General features: G+C 41.6%; 1 protein-coding gene across 1 annotated transcript in view; it reads left to right on the top strand.

Moving 5' to 3' along the window:
• FSTL5 (follistatin like 5) overlaps positions 1 to 20,208 on the top strand; it is a 1,180,017-nt gene that overhangs the window by 392,898 nt on the left and 766,911 nt on the right. The window contains exon 3 of the mRNA XM_073576841.1: positions 5,461 to 5,494. Within this exon, the coding sequence (XP_073432942.1) occupies positions 5,461 to 5,494 (34 nt within the window). The remainder of the gene's footprint in view (positions 1 to 5,460; positions 5,495 to 20,208) is intronic.

Here is a 20,208-nt window from a genome sequence, read left to right as displayed (position 1 = left end):
AGGTGAGATCCAGGCCTTGTTCATTTTCACAAAAGTAAGCCGGTCAACATTATCGGTGGATATTCGCGTGCGACGGTCTGTTACCACACCACCTGCAGCACTAAAGACACGATCCGATAATACACTGGCAGCAGGGCAAGCCAGCACCTCCAATGCATACTGGCTAAGCTCTGGCCATGTATCCCGCTTAGAGACCCAAAACTTGAACGGGGAAGAGCCGTCTGGGAGTACACTAACAGGGCAAGAAAAGTAGTCTGTCACCATCTGACGGAAACGTTGCCTACTGCTGACTTGAGCCGTCTGTGATGGTGTAGCCGTTTGTGGTGGTCCCACAAAACGTTTCCACATTTGGGCCATACTGGCCTTGCCTTGTCCTGCGGCACTGCCTCTGCTACCTCTTTGTGCAGAGCTTCCTCCACTGCCTCTACCCACATGGCTGCTTTGAAAAGCACTACCAGCAACACTTGCGGGGGGAATGGAGAACATGATGGCCTGCACAAGTGTTTCTTGGTACTCATGCATTTTACGCTCCCGGTTCAACTGTGGTATGAGGCTTTGTAATTTGTCCTGGTAGCGAGGATCTAAGAGGGTGTACACCCAATAATCAGCCGTGTGGAGAATGTTGGCGATGCAGCGGTCATTTAACAAGCACTGCAGCATGAAATCAACCATGTGCTGCAGATTGCCAACTGGACTGGAAACGCTGTCCCCAGCTTGAGGCAGCATCTCAGCCTGCTCAGCATCACCCCACCCTCGCTGTACACAGTGACTACTAGAGCCTTGTGTACCTCCCTCCTCTGGAGAGATGTGTTTCTCCTCCTCCATTGACTCCTTGTCATCCTCCTCACTAAGTGTCCCCTGCCTGGGCCTTTGTGTGGAAGCACGTTGCGCAGACTTGCCAGAAGCAGATGGCATTTCTGACTCCTCATCCTCGACCTCTTCAAAAACCTCCTCACTTAGTGCTTGTAAGGTTTTTTGAAGCAGACAGATAAGGGGGACAGTCATGCTGACTAGTGCATCATCTGCACTCGCCATCCGCGTGGAGTCATCGAAGGCACGCAAAACTTGGCAGATGTCCCTCATAGTGGCCCACTCAGTGGTGATGAAGTGTGTCCGGCGCACAGTGCGACTTGTTTGCGCCTGATGCAGCTGGTACTCCATTACTGCTGCCTGCTGCTCACACAACTGCTCCAACATATGTAACGTTGAATTCCACCTGGTGGGGAGGTCACATATGATGCGATGTTCTGGCAGGCGGAATCGGCGTTGCAGAGATGCAATGCGCGATCTTGCCATGCTGGAACGCCGCAAGTGAGCACACTCTAGGCGAACCTTGTGCAGCAGTGCATCAAGATCCGGATAGTCCCTCAGAAAGCTCTGCACGACCAAATTGAGCACGTGTGCCAGACATGGTATGTGAGTGAGGTTGCCTAGGCCCAGAGCTGCCACTAGATTTCGGCCATTGTCACTCACTACCAAACCTGGCTGGAGATTCGCTGGCACAAACCACACATCGCTCTCCTGCTTGATGGCATTCCAGAGCTCCTGTGCTGTGTGGCTCCGATTCCCCAAAGAAATTAATTTAAGGACGGCCTGTTGACGTTTGGCCACACCTGTGCTCATATCTGGCCTAACAGGCTCATGCAGTGCTGATTCCGAGGAACTAGAGTAGGAGGAGGACTCAATATGTACAGACTGCATTCCTGCAATCCTTGGAGTTGGCAGAATACGTACAGAGCCACTCTCCAGATTTGTACCCGGCTCCACAACATTGACTCAATGGGCAGTGAGGGAAAGGTATCGTCCCTGTCCATGGCTACTGGTCCACGCATCGGTGGTCAGGTGGACCTTGCTACTGACAGCGTTTAGTAGCGCATTTTTTATTTTTACCTCCACATGCTTTTGCAGGGCAGGGACGGCTTGCCTGCTGAAATAAAAGCGGCTGGGCACATTGTATTGTGGAACTGCCAATGACATCAAGTTCCGGAAGGTGTCAGTCTCCACCAGCCTGAATGACAGCATCTCAAGGGCCAGTAGTTTGGCAATGCCGGCATTCAGAGCCAGTGCTCGGGGATGGTTTGCTGAGTATGGCCGCTTTTTCTCCCATGCCTGTGCTACCGATTGCTGGTGAGTGGCCTGGGAGTGTGCTGATGACTGAGAACGTGATTCAGTGGGTGGAATTTCACTGGGTCTCTGGACAACAGTGGCAGAGGTTTTTCCATGGCGTTCCAGTGAGGAAGCCGAACCAGCTGTGTGTGAGCTGGAGGAAGAGGCCCCAACACGAGCTGAAGAGGTGGTAGGTGCTGCTGAAGGTTGGCCTACATCTTCAGTGTGTCTGTGTAACTCCACCTCGTGCTTGGTACGCACATGTTTCCACATATTTGTGGTATTGAGGTAGCTCACATTTTTCCCTAGTTTAACTTTCTGATGACACAGCTTGCATTTGACAAAGCAAATGTCATCTGCAACTGTGTCAAAAAAAGACCACGCACTGCAAGTCCTGGGAGCGCCCGTTCTCTGTTTTGGAAGAGGATTGCTCCTCACGGGTGCCAAAGTGGAGGCTACAGGCAACCAAGTCTGCCCCCGCCCTCTCCCTCCTCTTTTGGCCATTCGGGGAATCTCTTCCTCAGAGCTGCTCCCACCACCTTCCTTTGGCTGACGCCATGATGGGTCAAGGACCTCATCATCTCCACTCCCCTCTTCAAGCACCGGCTGGTCCTGGGTTGTCTCGCCAGCACCGTACTCACCAGAAATTGGCAACTGAGTCTCATCATCATCAGATGAGTACTGAGGTGTGCTGACAATAGGCACTGGCCCACCCACCTCTTCAGTTTCAGAGGGACAAAGCAGTTGCGCATCACTGCATACTCCCTCTTCTTCACGCTCTAGAATGCTTCTTGGCTGGCCACCTCTTTCCAAGCCAACAGATTCTGAGAACAGAAGTAAAGATTGAGATGGCTCCTGTCCAGGGCTCTCAGACTGCCTTGGCAATTTGGCAGGTGGTGAAGAGACAGATGGTTGCTCTTCAGTGCTCTGGCCCTGGGAGGATGCGGAAGTCATTGAAGTGGATGCGTTAGCTGCCATCCATCCGACAACGGCTTCAATTTGTTCGTCAAGCAGCAGTCGGGTACGGCGAGGTCCTACAAAGCTGCGCATGAAGGACTGTTGCCTGGTAAAAGTGGGGGATGCCGGGTCACTGGTGGCCGCAGCAGACACCGAATCCCGACGTCCTCTCACTGCTGAAACTCCATGGCCACGACCACGTGCCTTACTCCCTGCCTTCTTCATCTTGGTAGACTGATAAAGATAGGCAGAAAAGTAAAAAGGGGGGGCTTAGTGTTCTTATTCCTGAACACCTGCTAACCAGTATAAGAAACACTAATTTTGCTAAGAGTGTGTGTACTACACTTTAATATGATCTAATGTGGCCTACACAACTCTAAAGTGGAGTGTTTGGTGAACTTTATTTCCTTTTTTTTTGGGGGGGGGAATAAAAGGGTGTGACCAAAGTTTGAAAGCTACAGTATCGCAAACTTTTTGGAGCGAATACAATGCAGGAAGCTAACCTACAATGCAATTGATGAGGCTCCAAAAAATAGGGTAATACTAATCTGGCTGGCCCTGAAGGGCACAAGCCAGCCAAAAAGGCTTCTCTATCTAATCCTATATAGTGTTTGCAACCAACCAATGACAATGGATGCGGATGGAAGCACACTAATATAGGAGCAAAAATCTGGACAAATTAGCTGCAAAAAAAGGACTATGTATGAGGCAGTGACGCACGCTGAGCGGACTACAACCAGCGGTGGCTGTAGAACACACTGCAACGTGAGCTGCACTCACACACAGAGAGACCTATCAGACAGCCAAAAACAGTGCAGAGAAATGGGCTATAGCACTGAAAGGCTGCTGAAAGGCTCCACTGTCCACTCCTTTAGTGTTTGCAACCAACGTATATGGATACGTATGGAAGCACACTATACAGGAGAAAAAAAAGCAGCAATAAAAGAAAAATGTGTATGCGGCAGAGACACACTCTGGGCGGCCTACAAGCAGACGTGCCTGCAGGACACACTACACAGCATGGGTCTGCACTCACACAGCCCTTGCAGACAGCTATTAAAGCAGCGCTGCTGGGCTAAAAAAATGCTACAGTGGTGGATTATGTAGCCTGGGTAGAGCAATAGATATGTTTGATGATCGCTATTTCTAACTGTCCCTCACAGTCTTCAACAGCAGCCTGTCCCTATCTGAATTCACAGCAGAGTGAACCCGAAATGGCGGCTGCTGTGGTTTTTATAGTGCATCATGACATCATTTCAGCAGCCAATCACAGCCATGCCAGTAGTTAACATGCCTACATGCCTAACAGGATGTGCCCACACTTCTGAGGATCCCCATTGGCTGAATCAAATCGAGCGGGCTCCTAGCATTATGGGAACTTCCGATTCCGGTATTCGATATGAAAAAAGTATCGGAACTAAGTATCGGAATTCCAATACAGCGAATATTGGCCGATACCCGATACTTGCGGTATCGGAATGCTCAACACTACTTATGACTGTTGTGTTTGAAACTGTTCAACTGTAAAGCGCTGCAGAATATGTTGGCGCTATATAAATAAAGATTATTATTATTATTATTATTAAACCTTTCAGGGCTAATATTTGATGAAGAAATGTTATGCTCCTGCGTCAGTTCAGGAACAGAGCAGTGTCCCGAATTATAGACTTTCTAATGAGCTCATGCACCACTCTGCTCGCACTCGGGCAGGAGTTGTGTGTGTCTGCCTCCCGAGTTGTGCACATCCAAACACTCATTTGAATGATCAGGGGGATTCTCAAAACACAGACTTCCAAAGGTTTGCAAGACATTTAAGGTCTTAAAACATAAAAAATGCTCAAAAGTCAAAATCTGGAAAATATGTCTCCTATGTTTGTGAAGCTGTCTATAAATAAACTTTAAAGGAAAAGGACTTGTACAAATGGTTCACATTCTTGAAGAAATATGGATATTATTGGAGTATTTGTAAGGTTGTTCCTAGGCAGGTGAGTGGTGGCTACAAACATGCCCTCAGTTGGGTATTCAAATTGTGTGATGCCTAGTTCAAGTACTGAGGGGCAGTGCATGTTACATAGAAGAAACCAACATCAACAAAAGAATGCCTGTGTTGTGTCCTGCCTACTAAATAGATCCTGCCCAGGGCATAAGCGTATCTTCACATCCTGCAGTTTTGTTGAATAAATGGAACAGATTTTTCAGTAGAGATTTCTTTTGCATGGGAATATACGCTAAGGCGCAGTCTAAGTTTTGTGAAAAGTGTTCATTTAGCTATCTGACTGGTATAATCACCTACTAATATATTTTATTATGAATAAAACGTGTGCAAATTAGAAGCTATGAACATAAATGTTTCACATTTTGTTACGTATCTAATTTTCTTTTTTTTTTCATTTTCAGCAAGACAGAAATCATGAAGTCACAAGGAATAAAGGTGAGTTCATTTTTCTTTAAAAATATAAATTTCTAAGAAAATATAGGATGTCAAAACTGCTAATTTAGATTTAACAGCAGAAACTACTTTACATGTCTGTTTGTGCAATGGAAACTATTTTGTTTCATGTTTTGCAGTTTTGGATGTGGGTTAACTAACTGAGCTCTAGGCATTGTGCCCAGAAAACACTCAAATCAATCCCATGCCACAGTAGGAAAACTGATCTTTTATTGCTATTGACATAAGTACTGAGAAACACCCGTTATGAATGGCTACATTTTATTACATTTATTTAAATCTAAATTTTGAATACACATGTAAAATGATTTGTTTTTTTGCTGATTTCTGAAAATGTAATTTATGTTATATTTTATTCAGTTGCAGTCACTTTATAGTAAGTTTTAATAAAAAGTCCCGCACCACAATAGAGGTGAGCTTATTTTTTTATGCAATCCTGGTTCAAGGTCCAGGTCAGTGCTCTCTGGCTCCAGGCAGGAGCAGTGTGAATTTCCTAACCTTCCTCGGTGTGACGTTTCATTCACCGGTGTGGCGTGAGGTTATCGGTGCGCCGTGTGATGAATCGCCAGCACCGCACATCATAAGGAAATTCATGCAGCCCCTGTTCATGTTCAGAAAGCACTGACCTGGACCTTGGACGTTGGGTTGTGCAAAGCAATCCATTGTAGTCCTCAAGGTAAGATTTTTGTGGCAATTGTATGGAATATATGGATTTATGGGATAAAGATGTCTTACAGTTACGTCTATATATATTTGGACAGAGACAACATTTTTCTAATTTTGGCTCTAGACATTACCACAATGAATTTTAAACAAACCATTTCAGATGCAGTTGAAGTTCAGACTTTCAGCTTTCATTTGAGGGTGTCCACATTAAAATTGGATGAAGGGTTTAGGAGTTTCAGCTCCTTAACACGTGCCACCCTGTTTTTAAAGGGACCAAAAGTAATTGGACAATTGACTCCAAGGCTATTTCATGGACAGGGTGTGGGCAATCCCTTCGTTATGTCATTCTCAATTAAGCAGATAAAAGTCCTGGAGTTGATTTGAGGTGTGGTGCTTGCATTTGGAAGGTTTTGCTGTGAAGAAAGCATACGGTCAAAGGAGCTCTCCATGCAGGTGAAACAAGTCATCCTTAAGCTGCAAAAACACAAAAAACCCATCTGAGATATTGCTACAACATTAGGAGTGGAAAAATCTACAGTTTGGTACATCCTGAGAAAGAAAGAAAGCACTGGTGAACTCATCAATGCAAAAAGACCTGGGCGCCCACGGAAGACAACAGTGGTGGATGATTGCAGAATAATCTCCATGGTGAAGAGAAACCCCTTCACAACAGCCAATCAAGTGAACAACACTCTCCAGGAGGTAGGCGTATCAATATCCAAATCTACCATAAAGAGAAGACTGCATGAAAGTAAATACAGAGGGTTCACTGCACGGTGCAAGCCACTCATAAGCATCAAGAATAAAAAGGCTAGACTGGACTTTGCTAAAAAACATCTAGAAAACCCAGCACAGTTCTGGAAGAAAATTCTTTGGACAGATGAAACCAAGATCAACCTCTACCACAATGATGGAAAGAGAAAAGTATGGCGAAGGCGTGGTACAGCTCCTGATCCAAAGCATACCACATCATCTGTAAAACACGGCGGAGGCAGTGTGATGGTTTGGGCATGCATCACTGCCAGTGGCACTGGGTCACTAGTGTTTATTGATGATGTGACACAGGACAGAAGCAGCCAAATGAATTCTGAGGTATTCGGAGCCATACTGTGTGCTCAGATCCAGCCAAATGCAGCCAAACTGATTAGTTGTTGTTTCATAGTACAGATGGACAGTGACCTAAAACATAAAGCCAAAGCAACCCAGGAGTTTATTAAAGCATAGAAGTGGAATATTCTTGAATGGCCAAGTGGCCAAGTCAGTCACCTGATCTCAACCCAATTGAGCATGCATTTCACTTGCTAAAGACTAAACTTCAGATAGAAAGGTCCACAAAGAAACAGCAACTGAAAACCACCACAGTGAAGGCCTGGTAGAGCATCAAAAAGGAGGAAATACAGTGTCTGGTGATGTCCATGAGTTCAAGACTTCAGGCAGTCATTGCCAACAAAGGGTTTTCAACCAAGAACTAGAAATGAACATTTTATTTTCAATTATTTAATCTGTCCAATTACTTTTAGTACCTTTAAAAACAGGGTGTCACATGTTAAGGAGCTGAAACTCCTAAACCCAGTATATCTGGAAAAAGAGACATTTTTAACAAGATATATTAGAAAGGTTATTATTCTTGCATGCACTATTTTATAGAAAAATCTAGATGACAGGTATGATTTTATTATATTTGCCCGTAGGAACTGCATAATGAATTTTGTATGAATTATTAATCTCTGAAGAACAGTATATAGTGAAGGATGAGTATACACTCACTGGCCACTTTATTAGGTACACCATGCTAGTAAGGGGTTGGACCCCCTTTTGCCTTCAGAACTGCCTCAATTCTTCGTGGCAGAGATTCAACAAGGTGCTGGAAGCATTCCTCAGAGATTTTGGACCATATTGACATGATGGCATCACACAGTTGGCGCAGATTTGTCGGCTGCACATCCCTGATGCGAATCTCCCGTTCCACCACATCCCAAAGATGCTCTATTGGATTGAGATCTGGTGACTGAGGAGGCCATTTGAGTACAGTAAACTCATTGTCATGTTCAAGAAACCAATCTGAGATGATTCGAGCTTTATGACATGGCGCATTATCCTGCTGAAAGTAGCCATCAGATGTTGGGTACATTGTGGTCATAAAGGGATGGACATGGTCAGCAACAATACTCAGGTAGGCTGTGGCGTTGCAACGATGCTCAATTGGTACCAAGGGGCCCAAAGAGTGCCCAGAAAAAATTCCCCACACCATGACACCACCACCACCAGCCTGAACCGTTGATACAAGGCAGGATGGATCCATGCTTTCATGTTGTTTACGCCAAATTCTGACCCTACCATCCGAATGTCGCAGCAGAAATCGAGACTCATCAGACCAGGCAACGTTTTTCCAATCTTCTACTGTCCAATTTCGATGAGCTTGTGCAAATTGTAGCCTCAGTTTCCTGTTCTTAGCTGAGAGGAGTGGTACCCAGTGTGGTCTTCTGCTGCTGTAGCCCATCTGCCTCAAAGTTCGACGCACTGTGCGTTCAGAGATGCTCTTCTGCCTACCTTGGTTGTAACGGGTGGCAATTTGAGTCACTGTTGCCTTTCTATCAGCTCGAACCAGTCTGCCCATTCTCCTCTGACCTCTGGCACACAGAACTGCCGCTCACTGGATTTTTTTTCTTTTTCGGACCATTCTCTGTAAACCCTAGAGATGGTTGTGCGTGAAAATCCCAGTAGATCAGCAGTTTCTGAAATTCTCAGACCAGCCCTTCTGGCACCAACAATCATGCCACGTTCAAAGGCACTCAAATCACCTTTCTTCCCCATACTGATGCTCGGTTTGAACTGCAGGAGATTGTCTTGACCATGTCTACATGCCTAAATGCACTGAGTTGCCGCCATGTGATTGGCTGATTAGAAATTAAGTCTTAACACACAGTTGGACAGGTGTACCTAATAAAGTGGCCAGTGAGTGTATATCAGTCACCATAAAGCATATATCTCATTGATATTTTTTTCATTCAAAATTTACAGCAAGGTCACACATTGGCATTTATTGCATGGCAGAGTCTATGCCAACTGTTGTGCCTCGTAGGTGCCACTTATGTTCACATTTCTGCAACTGTGTCAGCATTTGGAACCATTTTATCTTACATTGTTGTGGGGAACTTGTTTTTGACCAGCAAATTTCAGCTGGAGCTTCAAGGTATTTAATAGGTGATTAATGCCTTTAATTTTTTTAACATATGCTTTTTCCTCATTTGTTTGTTTTTTCTTATTTTATAACATTTTTTTCTGTAGTCAACTTAATTTCTTTAACTCTTAAGAAAAACCTTTCAACTGTATACTGTAGCTTTGTGTTAGATTTCTTAATATAACATATTTCTAGACTCTAAATTCAATAGCTGTGTATTTGATTTTGAAGATCTGCAATATTATTACGGTTTGGCAAAGTTTATTTGTTTTTTATGTGAATTTCACAACTGTCAGCAAAATTAAAAATATTTTTAAATACTTTTGGATCCATTTGAAAATGGTAGTTTTATATATTTATTTTTTACAAACAGATGATTGACAAGAAATGTTTTTAGCCATACTGTTTGCAACATGTAGATAAGAAGCATTTTCACAGTACATTGTATTTCAAAAATTTGAAACATATCATGTAAAAGATGCATTACTGCTGCTAACCCTTATTTGGAATTTATGATATCTAAATATATTTTGGCAGAGTGCAATTTTTACTTTGAATATTTCTCTGTGCTCATTTCTTTCTGCAAAACATTTAATAAATAAATTAAGAAGAAGCCAAAGGATCAGCAAATCTGAGGTCTACTGGATACACCAAGTGAGATGCATTTCTTAAATCCCAATATACATCATTCTACAGGGTGGGCTATTTATATGGATACACCTAAATAAATGTGAATGCTTGGTGAGATCAACTTCCTGTTTGTGGTACATTAGTATATGGAAGGGGGAAACTTTTCAAGATGGGTAGTGACCATGCCGGCCATTTTGAAGTTTGCCATTTTGGTTCCAACTTTATTTTTTTTACTGGGAAGAGGGTCATGTGACACATCAAACTTCTTGAGAATTTTAGAAGAAAAACAATGTTGTGCTTGGTTTTAACATAACTTTAATCTTTCATTAGTTATTTACAAGTTTCTCTTTGCTTACAGCCATTAACATGTCGCAGAGGTTAACATGTGAGGAGCGGATAGAAATTGTGTTGATATCTGGTGAACGCAGTACCTGGGTCATTGCAGCAGATTTCAATGAAAGAAAACTGTCACCATTCCCATTTTATTTAGGTGTATCCATATAAATGGCCCACCCAAAAAAGTTTGGATCCTCACTGAACATAATGTTCTGCGTAAACTGATAGACCCGTTGCAATTTTTGTTTTGCCCATTCTGCAAATTCAGCGCGCCGATCTGGGTCACCAACCATTCCCATTTTATTTAGGTGTATCCATGTAAATAGCCCACCCTGTATAAGTTGTTTAGCTTATGTAATATCTAGCCTAAGACTTATTCTAAGTTGGGGTGACATTACTTTTGTGTTTTATCAAAATCTGCTAGATTCTTCTACATGGCATAGTTCTTCGTGGTTGCTACAGAATGTCTTTAGCAAGGCTGTCAATTTATGTAGCCACAGAAAAAAATAAGGAGCTTTTTTCTTTCCAGTTTTGTCTCTTTCCTGTTTTTTTCATTAGTTATCAAATTCTAGGAAGCTTTGGATGATTCCCATAGCTTTCCTTTACCTTTTGGACAGATATAGCAGAAAAGCTGCACATATGTAGTAGAGTCAGTTGCATAGTCTCTTTTTTTCTAGTGCTGCGTGTAAAAATCTGTAATAAATCCCTTCACTGTCATATGTCATATTTTGAACTAGTGGCTTTTTGACAAAAAAAGCAATGAGTGTCTATACGATCTACTCACAAATCACAGTCTTCTCTGTTTTATGTAAAACTCATGTGTAGTTTTCTCTTATAAATTGATCCTAACTGGTATGAAAAGACAGAATAACTACAGGTGTATAAATAAACGGAAAAACACGAGAACTGCTATCAGATCAGCATTTCAAACTCATGAAAAAAAGCTGAAATAACCTTTCGTCCAGGCTAGTGTTTCAGGACCCAATAAGCACATTAATAGTTTTGCATCGTTGACTGTACTTAAATGCCTCTGCTAAAATTTCAAAAAGTGCTGCCCTATGCCAATGTAAAAAAAAGTACAATGATCAGAATTAAAAACTTAAAAATTGGGGCAGACATGGTAAAAAATAAATCAAACAAACAAATGAAAGCCACATATTTTGTTTGCAAAATGCAGTCAGATTTTCATGACATTCCAGTGCACTTAACAATAATAAAATTCATGAGCAGTCGTCTTAAATCACATTCTTCTGTACTATATCTGCATCTCTTTTCAAAACAAATGATATCAGAATTCTACTGTTATCAAAAATCTCAACACAATGATCTGATACTACTGATTGACTCAAATCTCAGTTTTTCTTGTATATTGCATTTAGTTTTCCCCTAGACAAAAATGTATTCTGAAACTCGCCAGCCATAAAGTGTTAGCATCCAGTGTAAAGGCCCTTTTACATTTAGCGATGCACCAGCGATCCGACCAGCGATCCGACCCGGTCAGGATCACTGGTGCATTGCTAAATGATCGCTAGTGAGCTGTCACACAGGCAGATCTCACAGCGATGCAGCAGCGACACAGCGCACGATACTCACCTTTCACACACAGCGATCCTGACGTCCTCCCGTACGCCTCCACACGTCGCTCGTCGGCACCAGCAGGAAGCCCAGCAGGAAGCGCCCGACGAGAAATGGAGCCGGACATTCTCACGTGATCAGCGATGGACAGCGGGGGAGCCGGTTGGAAGTAAGTATCACACATAGCGATATCGCTATAACGTCACAAAATCGGTGACACTATAGCGATATCGCTAGCGATATCGCTATGTGATCAAAGTGTATAAAAAATTACATTGCAGTAAATATGAGAAACATCATAGTGTTTACATATGTAAGGTGTATGTTAGAGTGCAAAAAATTATATCCAACCGTACCTACAATCATTGATACAGCTTGATTAACAATGATTAAAAGATGTGAAACACCTATGTGATATTTAAAATGCGTAAACATTATAAATCACCAGGAACACTCAGACCCATGTTGTAGTTCCACCATGCCAGCGTTTTCAGAGCACAACTGAGCATGTCAGTAATCAGATGATCCCGATTGGCCACTCGACAGTGATGTTAGCGATGATGCCAATGCACACGCTCACTAGGCACTTCCACGCCCTGCTCCACCATTACAAGTGCTGGTAACTATGCCCACACAGTATTTCATAAGAAAAAACAGCATTTATTCACAAAAGAGATAAATCTCCAAACTTAAATGTAATAGTGATCGTATTAAGTGATGAACTGGACACCCAAAACATTCATACCAATGGCTGTGCATAAGCCACAAGCACTACGCCACACGCCCCCTAGAGGACGGAGGCAGAGTACCAGCACACAGCCAGCAATCACAGAGGGGATTAACCTCCTGCATCACTACTATGCACTATGGGCCAAATGCACATGCCAACAAACATTCACCATATAAACTGGGTGCCAGATGTCACTAGCAAAATTTGGGCCTTGGGATAAATTTATCTCATATACTTTATACAATATACAAAAAGAACATGCATCAATTATTGGGAAGAGTTTCCATCCAGGGATTCAACATTTACAAATAAATTCATATCAGAGTACAGTACAAGAAGAGAGATCTATAAGGGTTTATAGAGAACATTTTTTTTAAAAAGGATAACTTTTTCAAAAAATCCATCAATATCAATTGACACATGTACTGCATATTAAGACAAAGAATGTTTTAACTGCATCAATTGTCCTGCTATGCTTAAAGGGTCATTTTTTTTATTGATAGACGTACTCAGATGAGCTATAAAATAAATTCATTTTTGACTTGTGAATCTGACTTTATTGTCTACCTTTTAGAGTGTCCATGTCATATGTGGTATGTTGGCGAAACAACCTGCGATTTTAAAACATGGTTTAGCCAACACAAATACTCTATACGTAAAAAAAGAAAGGAGGAACCTGAGGAAGACGGCTGTGACCGTAGAAACGCGTTGTGGGTATTGGAGGAAGAATAAAAGCTGAGTCTTATACCCTTTTTCTGGTTTCTGCCTCTCCTTTAGCGCTCCTATAGACCTCTTTTTTGTTTGTTCACATTGAATTTTGGGGGGCTCCCTCCGTGCTTCCCAGAGCCCCCAACAGCAGAGCAAAGCGCAGACAAGGAGGAAACATGCAGAACTGCCTGTGACAGATTGCTGATCTGTCACAGCGATCTGTGATGTGACAGATCAGCGATCTGTCACAGGACAGTGATGTCCCACCTGGGACAATGTAATAAAGTAAAAAAAAGGGTAAGAATAAATTTTAAAAAATCGCTAAATAAAAAAAAAAAAAAATATTCAGTAATAATATCATTTTTTGGAAATAAAAAAACCCAATAAAAGTACACATATTTGGTATCGCCGCGTCCGTAATGACCTATAAAACTGTCCCATTAGCTAGCCCCTTTAGTGAACCCCTTAAAAAATAATAATAAAAAACGAAGCAAAAAATAAAGATTTATTATCATACCGCTGAACAAAAAGTGCAATAACGCACGATCAAAAAGACGCATATAAATAACAATGGTAACACTGAAAACGTCATCTTGTCCCGCAAAAAACGAGCTGCCACACAGCATCGTCAGTGAAAAAATAAAAAGTTATAGCTTGCAGAATAAAGCGATGCAAAAATAATTATTTTTCATATAAAATTGTTTTCATTGCATAAAAGTGCCAAAACATAAAAAACGACATAAATGAGGTATCGCTGTAACCGTACTCACCCGAAGAATAAAACCGCTTTATCAATTTTACCACATGTGGAATGGTATAAACGCACCCCCCAAAAGAAATTCACGAAACACTGGTTTTTGTTCATTCTGCGTCCCAAAAATCGGAATAAAAAGCGATCAAAAGATGTCACATGCTTGAATATGATACCAATAAAAACGTCAACTCGTCCTGCAAAAAATAAGACCTCACATAACTCAGTGGGTCAAAACATAGAAAAATTATAGCTCTCAATATGTGGTGATGCAAAAACTATTTTTACAATAAAAAGCGTCTTTTAGCGTGTAACAGCTGCCAAATATAAAAGCCACCATAAATAGTAAATCAAACCCCCCTTTATCACCCCCTTAGGGAAAAATAATAAAATTAAAAAAATGTATTTATTTCCATTTTCCCATTAGGGTTAGGGTTAGGGCTAGGGCTAGGGTTAGGGCTAGGGTTAGGGCTGAGATTAGAATTAGGGGTGTGTTGGGGTTAGGGTTGGAGTTAAAATTGGGGAGTTTCCACTGTTTGGGCACATCAGGTGCTCTCCAAATGCAACATGGCATCTGATCTCAATTCAAGGCAATTCTGCGTTGAAAAATTCAAATACAGTCAAATTTTGCTCCTTCCCTTCCAAGCTCTGCCATGCGCCCAGTGTTTTACCCCCACATATGGGGTATCAGCCTACTCAGGAGAAATTGCAAAATAACTTTTGGGGTCCAATTTCTCCTGTTACCCTTAGAAAAAAAAAAATTGGGGGCAAAAATATCAGTTTTGTGGAAAAAAATATGATTTTTTTATTTTCGCGCCCGGGCATTATAAACTTCTGTGAAGCACTTAGGGGTTCAAAGTGCTCACCACACATCTAGATAAGTTCCGTGGGGGGTCTAGTTTCCAAAATGGGGTCACTTGTGGGGAGTTTGAATAGTTTAGGCACATCAGAGGCTCTCCAAACGCACATGACACCCACAGACAATTCCAAAACGTCACTACTTCCCTTCCGAGCCTCGACGTGTGCCCATACAGTAGTTTTCTCCCACATATGAGGTATCAGCGTACTCAGGACAAATTGGACAACAACTTTTGGGGTCCAATTTCTCCTGGTACCCTTGGGAAAGTAAAAAATTTGAGGACTAAATGATCATGTTTGTGGAAAAAATACAATTTTTTTATTTTCACGCATGGGCATTATAAACTTCTGTGAAGCACTGGGGGGTTCAAAGTGTTCACCACACATCTAGGTAAGTTCCTTGGGGTGTCTAGTTTCCAAAATGGAGTCATTTGTGGGGGGTTTCCACTGTTTTGGTACATCAGGGGCTCTCCAAACGTGACATGGCGTCCGATCTGAATTCCAGCCAATTTTGCATTGAAAAAGTCAAATGGCGCTCCTTCCCTTCTGAGCTCTGCCATGCACCGAAACAGTGGTTCCCCCCCACATATCAGGTATCAGCGTACTCAGGACAAATTGCAAAATAACTTTTGAAGTCCAATTTCTCCTATTACTCTTGGTAAAATAAAAAAAATTGAACCTGAAGTTTTTTTTGTGAAAAAGGTTAAATGTTCATTTTTTTTTTAAATATTCAAAAAATTCCTGTGAAGCACCTGAAGGGTTAATAAACTTCTTGAATGTGGTTTTGAGCACCTTAAGGGGTGCATATTTTAGAATGGTGTCACTTTTGGGTATTTTCTATCATATAAACCCCTCAAAGTGGCTTCAAATGTGATGTGGTCCGTAAAAATAAAATGGTGTTGCAAAAATGAGAAATCGCTGGTCAACTTTTAACCCTTATAACTTCCTAACAAAAAAATTTTGGTTCCAAAATTGTGCTGATGTAAAGTAAACATGTGGAAATGTTACTTATTAAATTTCTTGTGTGCCATATCTCTGTGATTTAAGGGCATAAAAATTCAAATTTGGAAAATTGCAAAATTTTCAAAATTTTCACCATATTTGTTTTTTTTTTCACAAATAAACACAAGTTTTTTGAATGAAATTTTACCACTAACATGAAATACAGTATGTCACGAGAAAACAATATCAGAATCTCCGAGATCCATGGAAGCATTTCAGAGTTATTACCTCATAAAGGGACAGTGGTCAGAATTGTAAAAATTGGCCCGGGAGTTAACGTGCAAACCAACCTTGGTAGCGAAGGGGTTAAACAACAACCACAACACGGATTTCATCAACCAAGATATCATTTTAATCACATGACAACGCCGACCTGCCTCTGTTTGCAGGTTATTGTGCACAATCTTGCTGGCAGGTTCCCTTTTTGTATCTGTATCAAATCACTGGCCCCATAGTGGTTAGGTGGTTTGCCACTATTAGCGGTATGCCACCAATTGTACCATTAATGATAGTTAATTTGAATTCAAATCATTTATGTACAGCATGTTAATTAGATATATACATATTCAGATTTCAAAAAATTTCCATGTAAAATTTAGACATATATTTGTATTTGCAAATCAGAAGAGCAGAAGCCAAGATTTGCAAATTACTATTGGGAAAATAAGCATTTGGAACACTGCCGATTTTGCAACTTTTCCCACCTACAATGAATGGAGAAGTATGTAATTTTTATTGTAGGAGGTATACTTCAACTGTGAGAGGCAGAATCTTTTAAAAAAAATCCAGAAAATCACATTGCATGATTTTTCCCATAGTATGTTCATTTTTATTTTTGCTTACATATATGTTGATAATTGTCTATTCTGTTGAAGCTGCAATGTTTGCAAATTTGCTCATTAGAAGTGCAGTCCCATTAGCTATCACTTTGAATTAATTAACCTAAAACTGATGATCAATTGTACTCAATATGGCTGCACATACTGTTTACTGATGTCTAATGACAGTCACAAAAAATAGCAATAGCTTCAAATTAGCATATTTATTAAACTTTTTTTTCCAAGGCTATAACTTTGGGATTATTTATTCATTTTTCTGTAAAAATCCTCTTTCAGCTTTCTCCAGCAAATATATTGTGAAAAGCACTATTAACATATTGAATGAAATGTACGCAAATAGCTAATTGCAAAAATGGTTCCTACTTTTAGAAAATTATTTAAATAGTTAACAATTGGTGATTTAGAAAAAAGAATTCCTCATTTATATTTTACACCAGACAGCTATGCCGACAGCATGCAAAAAAGCTGGTTTTGTGGAGGGAACAGATGCATTCCACTGTAACAAAGAGGTCATTTAACTCCTCACAAGGGCTTTAGTGAAACAAATCAAACTTTCTGGCAGGCTTAACAGTAAGCCTTAACTAACAGTGCAAGGCTGAAAATTTACCAGTGAAGTCGTTGATATATGCTTCTTAAATATATTTATATATATTCTTTTTTTTCAATTTACAAATAGTATTTTTTATTGTTTTTATATCTAACTAGCTGAAGAGCCCGGCACTGCCCGGGCATAGTAGCTAATTACAGTTATAACAAATTATAGTGACTTTATCTATATATAAAGCTGAGTGTATAGCCCTGCCCACGCCGCATAGCCACATTCGCTATAATATCCCACATCATCCCGTCAGCCAGAGCTACCGGACTACTACCCCTAATATCCCATATCGTCCTGTCAGCCAGAGCCACAGGAATACTAATATCCCACATCATCCCATCAGCCATAGCCACCATACTACCCCTAATATCCCACATCATCCCATCACAGCCGCCGGACTACTACCCCTAATATCCCACATCGTCCCGTCAGCCAGAGCCACCGGACTACTAATAAATATCACACATCATCCCGTCAGCCATAGCCACTGGACAACTACCCCTAATATCCCACATCATCCCGTCACAGCCACTAGACTACTACCCCTAATATCCCACATCATCCCGTCAGCCAGAGCCACCGGACTACTACCCCTAATATCCCACATCGTCCCTTCAGCCAGAGCCACCAGACTACTAATATGCCACAGCATCCAATCAAAGCCACCGGACTACTATCCCTAATATCCCACATCATCCTGTCAGCCATAGCCACCAGACAACTACTCCTAATATTCCACATCATCCCATCACAGCTGCCGGACTACTACCCCTAATAACCCACATCATCCCGTCAGCCAGAGCCACCGGACTACCCCTAATATCCCACATCATCCCATCAGCCTGGGGTCAGAACCAGAGTGCTGAGTGGAATGGCCCTAACTTCCATACCAGGGATCCCTTTAATAGAAGCCTGGGGTGAGAATCAGAGCGCTGAGGGATTTACCCTAACTTCCATACTGGAGATCCCTTTAAGAGAGGCCTGGGGTCTGTACCAAAGCACAGAGTGGATTTGCCCTCATTTCCGTACCTGGGATCCCTTTAAGAGGGGCCTGGGGTCAGAATAAGAGCGCAGAGTGGATTTGCCCTCACTTCCATACCGGAGATCCCTTTAAGAGAGCCTGGGATCAGAACCAGAGAGCTGAGTGGATTTACCCTGACTTCCATACCAATGATCCTTTTAATAGAATCCTGGGGTCAGATTCAGAGCGCTGAGGAATTTGCCCTAAATTCCATACAAGAGATCCCTTTAAGAGAGCCTGGGGTCAGTACCAGAGCATCTGAAGGCAATTGCCCTGAATTCCATACTGGGGATCCCTTTAAGAGAGGCCTGGGGTCAGTACCAAAGCGCTGGATGGATTTGCCCTGACTTTCATACCAAAGATCCCTTTAAGAGGGAAGATGTGCCTATTGGATGGAGAATGTGTGATGTGTATATGGGCACGGGAGGGGGGATTCATTTCTGTCATGTGCTCTCTGCTCCTTTCTGGGGGACAGACAATGGCTGGGAGCTTATGTTCCCAGGGATGATAGAATTGTCTCACCATGTCAGTGTCTGCTGAGGTGTCTTCTGGAGTGGGAAAACTGCTGCTCATAGCAACTAATCACAGCTCAGCTTCTTTTAAATAGCTTTGGTGAAATGAAAGATGCTTCGTGATTGGTTGGTGATACACACACACACACACAAACATTCATTTTTATATATAGAGATTTTAACATGAGAGCCATGAAGCAAGTGGTTAGATTAGCAGAAGTGATGTAGCTCAGTGAGATTTTAAAGAGGGAGAATAGGAAGGTTTTGAGTTTAAACCTAAGTGATCTCTGTTATTTCAAAATAAATGTAGGAAACGTTGTAAACTACACATGGTTGCCGCTAGGAATTTTGGGGCCCCATACTGGCAAAATTTTCGAGGACCCCTTGAGACTCCGCCGAGGCTCAACCCCTCGAACTGTCCACAGCCCCACCACTCTCTTTTGGAAAAACTCAACTTCTTACTAATCACACATTAACAGTTCCCATCATCAGATCACACATATAGCCAGCAGCTTTTGTTTTGGCCAAAAGATTTTTTAAGCCGCCACCACGACAAGATCTTAGACTCTTTTGGCCAAGCTCTACTCTACTCTATCCTATTAATCATTTGTTAAAATATCCAATACAATTTAAGTATATTTTTATTTATTTTTCAATTTTTAAAATGACCAAATTATATCACATAAAAGGGACAAATACCACCGTACCATGTCCAGACCACATATTACCTCCACATAGTGACCAAATAATAGCACATACAAGGAACAAATACCGCCACACTATGGCCGGATGACATATTACCACCACATAGTGACTGAATACTACAATACTGATCTTCAATAAATAAACACAATACTATCACCATAAGTGCCATTATACACAGGAGATCTGTACTTAGTATGCAGTGTCTGTGTACAGGTAATACAGTGATTAGCAGTGACATTATACACATGTGCGCTGTATATATTGTACATGTTATACTGTGATCAATGACATTATACACAGGAGCTCTGTATATAGTGTCAGTGTAAAGGTAATACAGTGATCACTGGTGACATTGTAGGGCAACTGTATATAGTATACAGTGAATAGTGTACAGGTAGCAGACAGAGTCACCAGTGATGCCTTTAGGTGAAGTCCTTCATCTTTGCTTTTCATCTTCATCCAGCCAGGGCTCATCTCTGCAGGAAATAACACTTGCAGAACACACTACTTATTTTTTCCCTATTTCTAAACTACACCAGATGAAGAAAAAAAGGCAACAGAGTGTAATTTTGCACAGTAACAGG

Source organism: Dendrobates tinctorius, unplaced genomic scaffold (genome assembly GCF_039654945.1).
Source record: "Dendrobates tinctorius isolate UK_male_01 unplaced genomic scaffold, ASM3965494v1 ptg000008l, whole genome shotgun sequence".
NCBI lineage: Eukaryota > Metazoa > Chordata > Amphibia > Anura > Dendrobatidae > Dendrobates > Dendrobates tinctorius.
Note: the sequence above shows the minus strand (reverse complement) of the source record. Positions and strands in the feature narration are given on the sequence as shown.